At 40.3% G+C, this 10,572-nt stretch overlaps 1 protein-coding gene across 1 annotated transcript in view; it reads left to right on the forward strand.

The window, feature by feature from the left end:
• Positions 1-10,224, forward strand: part of tmx3a (thioredoxin related transmembrane protein 3a) — a 47,602-nt gene extending 37,378 nt beyond the window's left edge. Inside the window, exons 14-16 of the mRNA XM_055867667.1 lie at positions 880-1,009; positions 1,277-1,345; positions 2,926-10,224. Coding sequence (XP_055723642.1) covers positions 880-1,009; positions 1,277-1,345; positions 2,926-3,174 — 448 coding nt within the window. The 3' untranslated portion in view covers positions 3,175-10,224. The remainder of the gene's footprint in view (positions 1-879; positions 1,010-1,276; positions 1,346-2,925) is intronic.
• The last annotated feature ends 348 nt before the right edge of the window (positions 10,225-10,572 follow it).

Raw genomic sequence — 10,572 nt, forward strand, 5'->3', positions numbered from 1 at the left:
GCTCGTCTCTCTCTCTGTCTCTCTCTCTCTGTCTCTGTCTGTCTCTCTCTCTCTCTGTCTCTCTCTGCCTGTCTCTCTGTCTGCATGTCTCTCTGTCTCTGTCTCTGTCTGTGTCTGTCTCTCTCTCTGTCTCTCTCTTTCTGTCTCTCTCTCTGTCTCTCTGCCTGTCTCTCTGTCTGTGTCTGTCTGTCTGTCTGTCTGTCTGTCTGTGTCTGTCTCTCTCTCTGTCTCTCTCTTTCTGTCTCTCTCTGCCTGTCTCTCTCTCTATCTCTGTGGTGACTAAAAGAATTGAAAAGTTAATGCCTCAACATCCTACTGATTTTATCTGAACTAACATCTATCTGAATTTCTGTTACTGTCCATTTCCATGGTGCCGAACGAATAGTCGTACCTCGTCGCAGCTCGTTTGTTTGCACTTGCTTATAGTTAGAGCTACTTGTTTTATTGATAAAATAACAAACATGATGAATTTACTGAGCATAAATGTAATAATGTTGGTGTATGGTTCAAAAAAGAATACGGTTCTTGTCGAGTTACATGAATCCACAAGGAGTCAGTAGAGACCATATTTATTTAAGCAAGTCAGCCATATCAGCTATGTTTTTTAAAAACGCTGGATGAACTGTTTTGCTGCCAGACAAGGCTCCGCTGATAGCCAGGTTTAGCGGTGGTAACGATTCACTCTATGGAGCTGAAAGGAAAGCTCTGCTGTTGGGACAGCATTTATGTAGGCCCTAGCAGTTTGTGGGCTCCGCGTGTCAATGTTATAGTGCATTTAATGTATTGTTTATTGTTGTGTTGTGTAGTGGCGTCACTAAAAACGCCACTGACACAGCGTGTTGACAACTAACCCTAAACCCTATGTGTATGTGTTGACAGAGAACTGGCCATGCCGTCTATTATCGTGCTCAACGTGTCTAACGATGGATATTTCCTACCGCCCAACAAAGTGGAGACAAAGGAACAGCTGGTGAAGTTCATCGATGGAGTGTCCAAGGGCCGGATTAAAGTCAGTCTAATTATACCTAGGTCTGACCTGGGATTAAATTGTATTTGAAATACTTTACCTGTGCTTGATTAAGCTTGCCCAGCACAATAGAAACATTAGAATAGGTCCAAAGTGCAAACCCTGTCAATTTCATTGAAGCTCAAACACACAGAGAAGCATGTTCAAATATGATACATTTGATGCAATGTGTAGTGTCCAGCGAAATAGTGTATATTACCCAATGTCTTTCTTGAAAATATCCAACATGAATCATCTTGTTTTAATCAGTCCCAGGGAGGGAATGGATACTATCAATGCTTTATAAGGATTGTGTTCAACACCAAAACGACTGTTACAGTAAGTCACAGAACATGTTGGCACGAGGCTTTCATTTTCACTTTGACATACAGTCGAAGTCGGAAGTTTCCATACACTTAGGTTGGCGTCATTAAAACTCAGTTTTCAACCACTCCACAAATTTCTTGTTAGCAAACTATAGTTTTGGCAAGTCTGTTCGGACATCTACATTGTGTGTGCATGACACAAGTCATTTTTCCAACAATTGCTTTCAGACAGATTATTTCACTTATAATTCACTGTATCATAATTCCAGTGGGTCAGACATTTACATACACTAAATTGAGTGTGCCTTTAAACAGCTTGGGAAATTCCAGGAAATCATGTCATGGCTTTAGAAGTTTCTGATTGACATCAATTGGAGGTGTATCTGTGGATTTATTTCAAGGCCTACCTTCAAACTCAGTTCCTCTTTACTTGACATCATGGGGAAATGTAAAGAAATCAGCCAAGACCTCAGAAAAAAAATTGTGGACCTCCACAAGTCTGGTTCATCCTTGGGATTAATTTCCAAACGCCTGAAGGTACCACGCTCATCTATACAAACAATAGTACGCAAGTATAAACACCATGGGACCACACAGCCATCATACCGCCCAGGAAGGAGACACTTTCTGTCTTTGGTGTGAAAATTGCAAATCAATCTCAGAACAACAGCAAAGGACCTTGTGAAGAGGAAACAGGTACGAAAGTATCTATATCTACAGTAAAACGAGTCCTATATCGACATAAACTGAAATGCCGCTCAGCAAGGACGAAGCCACTGCTCCAAAACCGCCATAAAAACCCAGACTACGGTTTGCAACTGCACGTGGGGACAAAGATCGTACTTTTTGGAGAAATGTCCTCTGGTCTGATGAAACAAAAATAGAACTGTTTGGCCATAATGACCATCGTTATGTTTGGAGGAAAAAGGGGAACGCTTGCAAGTCGAAGAACACCATCCCAACCGTGAAGCACGGGGTGGTAGCACAATGTAGTGGGGGTGCTTTGCTGCAAGAGGCACTGACCCAAGTTAAACAATTTAAGGCCCAAAAATAGAGCATCATCGCCATCTGGTGTTAAATTTATGAATTGCTATTTGTACACTGCTCCACATGTCTCAGTTACACCTGACTCAGTTACACCAGCTCTGTCAGGAGGAATGGGCCAAAATTCACCCAACTTATTGTGGGAAGCTTGTGGAAGGCTACCCGAAACATTTGACCCAAGTTAAACAATTTAAAGGCAATGCTACCAAATACTAATTGAGTGTATGTAAACTTCTGACCCACTGGGAATGTGATGAAAGAAATAAAAGCTGAAATAAATCATTCTCTCTACTATTATTCTGACATTTCACATTCTTAAAATAAAGTGGTGATCATTACTGACCTAAAACAGGGAATTTTTACTGGGATTAAATGTCAGGAATTGTGAAAAACTGAGTTGAAATGTATATGTAAACTTCCGACTTCAACTGTAATTACATTTGATCAGTGCTGTTGTATAATGGATCATTTGTTTGCATAGCAAAGTATGGCTTTGCCTTACCTCTGTGCCCTGACCACAAGATCAACTTCTCTCTCTCTCTCTCTCAGAATATATTTACCAATGCGCCGCTTTTGGGTGCCTTCCTCGTCGTTGTTTTCGGCGGCGGCGGAAGTGCCATTTGTTACGGCCTATGCATGGCCTGGCGCTCAATGAGAAACACAGAGGCGATGAGAGACACAGAGGACGAGGAACCAATCACTGGGGAGAGGGTGGAGCCAAAGCAGCTCAAAGGTCCTGGGGAAGACAAGAAGACTGAGACGAAAGCGAAGAATCCGGCAGAGAAGAAGGCCGATTAAGTATGAAGTGGGTGGACGGCTGCCACTTCTGACCCTGAATCACTTTTTGTTCAATTGAAATGCGCTCGTGGCCATGTCTCCCTCATAAAATATGTATTCTGACCTTAATAGGACTTCCTGGATAAATAAAGGTTAAATAAAAAATAAACCTCTACCCCTTAGCCCCCTCTTGTAGATATAAGAAAATGGGATAGGTTTAAGCAATATGGTAATAACTTGAATTTCCTTCCTATAGACTGTGTGGTGTTTTCGCCATATTGTTTCAACGTACCCTAGGGAGGAGGTACTAGGGGTCAATTGCCGATTCAGGGTGAGTAGTTATCCTGAGTATGTTCAGCGATACCGGAATTTCTACGTCCTTGATCATTTAAGAAATGATTGGGGTTTTGTTGCGTCACTCCAAACTCTTTTATTTATTTGATTTGGACTGTTTATCATATATATTTTTAATTAAAACATTCATTAATGAATTCATGTCAATTCAATGTTGTAGAAGACATTGAATTGTAGGGCCTATATAAACCGGAAATGTCTTCACAGTGGGTTACAGGAGACGTTTACAGTGAAAATGTTCTATTTTGTTCCACTGTGGTGTTAGTTTTTTAGCACCATCAATAAACCCAGCCAACAATTCTAGGTAGAGAACATTTTTGTAATGTTACCTGTAATGTTCTCCTGATGTTTGTGTCCAGTGTTCTGTTAGTTAGGGGAACATGTTCTCTTTAAACTATCCCCAAACCCTGCTGTTTTTCAATACGCTGTTTCTTAATTTGGCACACAAAGCAATTATCTTCCCTCTTAATACTGCCTTTGCCCCTTCCCACAAAATAGACGATGATACGTCATCATTATCACTTATAGTAATCTTGTAACTCTTGCTTTACAATATGGACTGTCAATATGGAGACATTAGGCCTCCAATATTGAAAGTGCTTCTCCATTCCTAGATTTATCTTGAGACACATTGTACTGTGGTCCGATATAGTTATAGGTTAAATGCTATATTTCTCTACTATATGTAAATACTGCTTGGATATACAAAATAAGTCTATTCTGGATTAGCTGTCATGAACTTTAGAAAATCATTCTGGGATTCTTAAAATGCCAAGTATCAATAAGCCCTAGTTAGATTTTTTTTAATATGCAGGCAGTCGGTCAAGCTTGTAATTCTGTATGCATTTAAAGTCCCCACAAACAATTACCATCCTTTTTGCATTGTCTGCTATTACAGTTGCGATATCTGTAAAGAACTCTGGGTTGTCTTCATTTGGTGCATACAGGCTCAGAATATTAATGTCTGTGCCACCTACTGACCTCACATATTTACCCTGATCATCCCTCAAGCACACCGATCTATTAAACAAGATAGCAACCCCTCTTTTTTCCCCATCTTGAATTATTCTCTGCCAAATGTGTCTCTTGGACCTGTGCTACTGAACAATGCATTTTCATAACTTCATTAGGGTAGGGGGCAGCATTCGTAATTTTGGATGAAAAGCGTGCCCAAATAAACTGCCTGCTACTCAGGCCCAGAAGCTAGGATATGCATAAAATTTGTGGATTTGGATAGAAAACACTCTAAAGTTTCCAAAACTGTTAAAATAATGTATGTGAGTATAACAGAACTGATATGGCAGGTGAAAACCTGAGGAAAATCTAACCAGGAAGTACTATTATTTTGAAAGGCTGTTTTTCCATTGAAAGCCTATCGACCATACAAAGACTTAGGACCCAGTTCACAATCTCTATGGCTTCCTCTACACGTGGCCAGTCTTTATGAATTGTTTCAGGCTTTTACTATGAAAAATGAGGGAGATACAGCACTTTCAATGAGAGGCCAGTGGAAATTTCCAGCCATGAGTCTTGCGCCTGATCGGGAACGCGCCTTTCTTGTTTCTCCTTTTCTATTGACGAAGCTTTTGTCCGGTTGAAATATTATTGATTATTCATGACAAAAACAACCTGAGGGTTGATTTTAAACATCGTTTGACATGTTTCTACTAACTTTTATTGTACTTTTTTGACTTTTGGTCTTGATGTTGAGTGCGCATTGTGCCTTTGGATTTCTGAACTAAACGCACCAACAAAATGAAGGTTTTTGGACATAAAGAGGTACAATATCAAACAAAACTAACATTTATTGTCTAACATGGGAGTGCCACCAGATGAAGATCATCAAAGGTAAGTGATTCATTTTAACGCTATTTCTGACTTTTGTGACACCTCTCCTTGGTTGGAAAATGGCTGTATGGTTTTTGTGGCTAGGCGCTGACCTAACATAATCGTGTCGTGTGCTTTCACCGTAAAGCCTTTTTTGAAATCTGACGAGGCGGTTGCATTAAGGAAAAGTTGATTTTTAAATGTATGTTAAACACTTGTATCTTTTATGATACGTTTATGATGACTATTTCTGTAATTTGGTGTGGCTCTCTGCATTTTCACCGGATGTTTGAGACAATGATTACTGTACATAACGTGCATATTTCAACTGAGAGTTTTGGACATAAAGATGAAGTTTATCGAACAAAACACACATTTATTGTGTAACATAAAGTCCTGTGAGTGCCATCTGATGAAGATCATCAAAGGTTAGTGATTAATTTATTCGCTATTTCTGCCTTCCTCGCCGAAAACAAGGGGCGCATTGGCGGCAGGGTAGCCTAGTGGTTAGAGCGTTGGACTGGTAACCGGAAGGTTGCAAGTTCAAATCCCCGAGCTGACAAGGTACAAATCTGTCGTTCTGCCCCTGAACAGGCAGTTAACCCACTGTTCCTAGGCCGTCATTGAAAATAAGAATTTGTTCTTAACTGACTTGCCTAGTTAAATAAAGGTAAAAAAAATAAAAAATAAAAATATTTGCATGATTTAGCTTATTCATCATTCATAATTAATTAACGTTTGCTTCATTCATGTGACCGACTGATACTGGTTCATGCATGTGGCAGACCAATACCTCACAAGGCTTCTTCTTTCCAAGCTGAGACCTTGAAACTGAGATATCGTTCTCAAAACAAGGGTCTGGGCCTACTGCCAAATTGAAGATAATACAGTGAGAATTTCTCACAGGAGTTCAATCAGTCACTTGCATGAACACAGAAATTGGTTTTTAGAAAAACACAAACAGGACACAGAAATTAGTTAGAAAAGTACAAACATAAAAATGTCCATCACAATCCATCCTCTTATCACTTGTGTGATAATAATCATTACATTTTAATGTAAGCATTTCGATTTTAGCTTCTATTCTATATTTATATTAAAGTAAGGGAAATCAACACATAAAACCGGACACTTCATCTTTTCAAACCTTCATTCTGGGTTATACAATCTAATTAGTATGATACTACTATAATGCATTTATCAACAATACACACACATACACAACATGTTAAATAACACAATTTAGACCAACTAAGAAAGAAATACATGCTGCAGCTCATGTGGCAATTTGGGATCCCCAACTTCCAAACAGGGGTTCCAACCAAGTTGCAGGAGTCCACTCTGGTTGTGGGGAATTATTCTTAGCGAGACCAGTCATATTAGAAGAGTGATCAGGGACAAAAGTACAACATTCATCACCAATGATTGCACAAGTCCCCCCTTGACCTGCCAAAAGATAGTCAAGAACCTCTGTTTTGCAGAGCCAATTTACGCAATTCTTTTAGCATTTCCAATTATCTTCACGTCTTTCGAGATCTCCCGAATTTGGTCTAGGACAGATGCATATTGACTTTAATAGGTAAGAGAGAGAACGCATGTAACAACAGTTTCACACCAACCTTGATATGAATGAGACTGGGGCAAGGCTAGTCCAAGCTACAATTTAGTGGCTCTCCTCACATTTTAGGAAGCCTCGTCTTTCCAAATCTTTTAGCACTGTTCATAAATTATCCAACCCAAATTTAGAATGACAGTCCTTAGTGCCTCACATTGGTTCAATCACTTTAATTTAAGACCCTCAACTTAGCACACACCAATATTGGCAGAATTTACATTGACATACAGTATATTCATCTAGATGCATGGAAGGGATCATTTTACCAAGAACAGGTTCACACTGTTCTTGCACAAAGGATCTCCCATTATAGTGAATGGAACAATTGCAATCTTCGTGGTGAATCGGGGAAGACAATCATGGTACCAATAATTGCTGCCAATACACCAGATGTACACTACTGGTCAAACTACTCATTCAAGGTTTTTTCTTTAATTTGACTATTTTCTACATTGTAGACATCAAAACTATGACATCAAAACCAGCTTCACCTGGAATGTTTTTCCAACAGTTTTGATGGAGTTCCCACATATGCTAAGCACTTGTTGACTGCTTTTCCTTCACTCTGCGGTCCAAGTGAAGTGTAGGCATTACACAGTGTAGGCATTACAAATGCCAAAAAGGCATTTAGAGTGGCAGCATGTGGCGGACGCTGTGAATGCTGCTGGCTCAGAAGGTCGGACCCAATCAGAAATAAAAAAGAAGTGGTCTGACATAAAAGTGGAGGCCGAAAGGAGCATAGCCTTACACAGACAAAGTGTTTGTGCCACGGGCAGGGGAAAAGGGACACTGGAGCTCAACCCCCTTGATGAGCGACTTTCCAGTATTTTGGGGGAATACCTCCTGAGTGGAGTAGTGACGGAGGTGGAGGGGGACACGGACATACAAGACGCACCGGATGATCCAGGTATGTAATTAGTATTCCCTCATTTGAAAACAGTAAACCACAAATTCAAGTTGTTTAAAACATTTATTTACACAAACAATTGTGACATTTTCTATTGTTTCTACTGTAGTCACTGCGTGTTCCAGCGAGGTCGGTGGGGCTGCAGCTGAGCAGGCGCTGAGTGCACCCAGCCACGGTGTCTCCACTGCACCTTGTGCGTCACAACTCTCCAGCGGCCGTGTCCTCACAGATGCAAAGAGACACCATTGACGCTATTAACGAGGTTGCCAAGGAGTTGATGTGGAACAGGCACGGCTTGGTTTCTGCGGGGGCTTCTCTGTAACGCTGGGCCCACTACAGCATGGAGATCCAGGAGAACAGCTCTTGGTAATTGGAACCGGTTCATAAGCCACTTATCATCATTGGGCAGTAAATCTTGCTGGTCTCTGAAAATTCGCTCACTCTGAATGCTTCCATTCGCCAAATCTTCCAACAGTGTCAAAGCAGCCATTGTGCGTCATTACGCATTGTAATTGCATACCTTTTTATACCCACCCATTTGATTGTCAAAGCTACTCAATTGCGTAACACCTTCAGGTGACACTGACAGTGACAGTGCCATTATCACATTGACAGTTCTGCTCAACGAGCAGTGTGAAACTATGCACTCGTATCTGCCTGACTGAGGCATCAAAAACGGCATCAGTTTAAACATAATTTGTCCTACTGTTCACCTTATTATTTATGAGAATACATTTCATAACATGCAATTGTTTAATAATTACAGATCCAATTAAATATGATTCCCGATTAAACTGTGCAACATATTTGAGGGGTTCTTTTGCAATTTTTTTCATCCTAAATCATGTTTTTTGTGTGCACTCTAGGGAACTCTATATATAATACGCAGGAGGTAATATTTTGATTTATTTTACACAATGACATCAATTTCAAAGGGTTTCTCGAGTTTCATCCTTCTGCCATCGGAGTCGCAGTTTCTCATTTCTCCAGTTTCTGTGCGTAAGTCTGGGTCAAAGTGTCCGTGGAGGACCGCACATTCTCCCGTCAAGTTAGTTTTTTATAAATCCCAAACTTAGAAAGTGGTGGTGCCTACACAACATTTATAAATGAGCCCCCAGGTCTTCTGATGCAGCACACCATCACTCTCATTCTTGGTAAAATAGTTCTTACACAGCCTGGATGTGTGTTGGGTCATTGTCTTGTTGAAAAACGAATTATATTCCCACTAAGCCCAAACCAGATGGGATGGCGTCTCGCTGCAGAATGCTGTGCTAGCCATGCTGGTTAAGTGTGCCTTGAATTCAAAATAAATCACTGACAGTGTCACCGGCAAAGCACCCCCGCACCATCACACCTCCTCCATTGTTTACGGTGGGAAATACACATGCGGAGATCGTCCGTTTACACACACCATGTCTCACAAAGACACAGCGGTTGGAACCAAAAATATCCAATTTGGACTCCAGACCAAAGGACACATTTCCACTGGTCTAATGTCCATTGCTTGTGTTTCTTGGCCCAAGCAAGTCTCTTCTTATTATTGGTGTCCTTTAGTAGTGGTTTCTTTGCAGCTATTGGACCATGAAGGTCTGCTTCAGGCAGTCTCCTCTGAACAGTTGATGTTGCAATGTGTCTGTTACTTGAACTCTGTGAAGCATTTATTTTGGCTGCAATTTCTGAGGCTGGTAACTCTAATGAACGTGTCCTTTGCAGCAGAGGTAACGCTGGGTCTTCTATTCCTGTGGCGGTCCTCATGAGAGCCAGTTTTATCATAGTGCTTGATGGTTTTTGCGACTGCACTTGAAGAAACGTTGAAAGTTCTTGAACTTTTCCATATTGACTGACCTTCATGTCTTAAAGTAATGATGGACTGTCGTTTCTCTTTGCTTATTTGATCTGTTCTTGCCATAATATGGACTTTGGTCTTTTACCAAATAGGGCTACCTTCTGTATACCACCCATACCTTGTCACAACACAACTGATTGGCTCAAATGCAATAAGAAGGAAATAAATTCCACAAATTAACTTTTAAGACGGCACGCCAGTTAATTGAAATGCATTCCAGGTGACTACCTCATGAAGCTGGTTGAGAGAATGCCAAGAGTGTTCAAAGCTATCATCAAGGCAAAGGGTGGCTATTTGAAGAATCTCAAATATAAAATATATTTTGATTTGTTTAACACTTTTTTGGTTACTACATGAGTAGGTGTTCTAAAACTTTTGACCAATAGTGTATGTTTATACCCGTTTTGTTCCGTTTACTTCCGTTTAAGAAACTGAAAGTGAAAAAAAAATGATAAACACTGTCTATTTCTCTGTTGCTTCTCCTTCATTTCAGAATAAATTAATTTGTTCAGAACTGTTCAACTATTGTCTTTTTCTATCTTTGAGTCAACTACTCACCACATTGTGCACACTGCAGTACTACTGTAGATTAATTATCTGATCCTTTGATTGGGTGGACAACATGTCAGTTCATGCTGCAAGAGCTCTGATACGTGGAAGTTGTCATAATTACTCTGTAAGTCTAAGTCTATGTAAATGGGTGAGAACCATAAGCCTCCTAGGTTTTGTATTCAAGTCAATGTACCCAGAGGAGGACGGAAGCTAGCTGTCTGTAGACCCTTGCAAAATAATGTGTTTTAATCAATTATTTGGTGACCTGTGATAATATTTAGTATAGTTTTATCTAAAAAAGGATCTAGGGTCTAACTT

This window comes from Salvelinus fontinalis, chromosome 17, assembly GCF_029448725.1.
Source record: "Salvelinus fontinalis isolate EN_2023a chromosome 17, ASM2944872v1, whole genome shotgun sequence".
In the NCBI taxonomy this organism is placed as follows: domain Eukaryota; kingdom Metazoa; phylum Chordata; class Actinopteri; order Salmoniformes; family Salmonidae; genus Salvelinus; species Salvelinus fontinalis.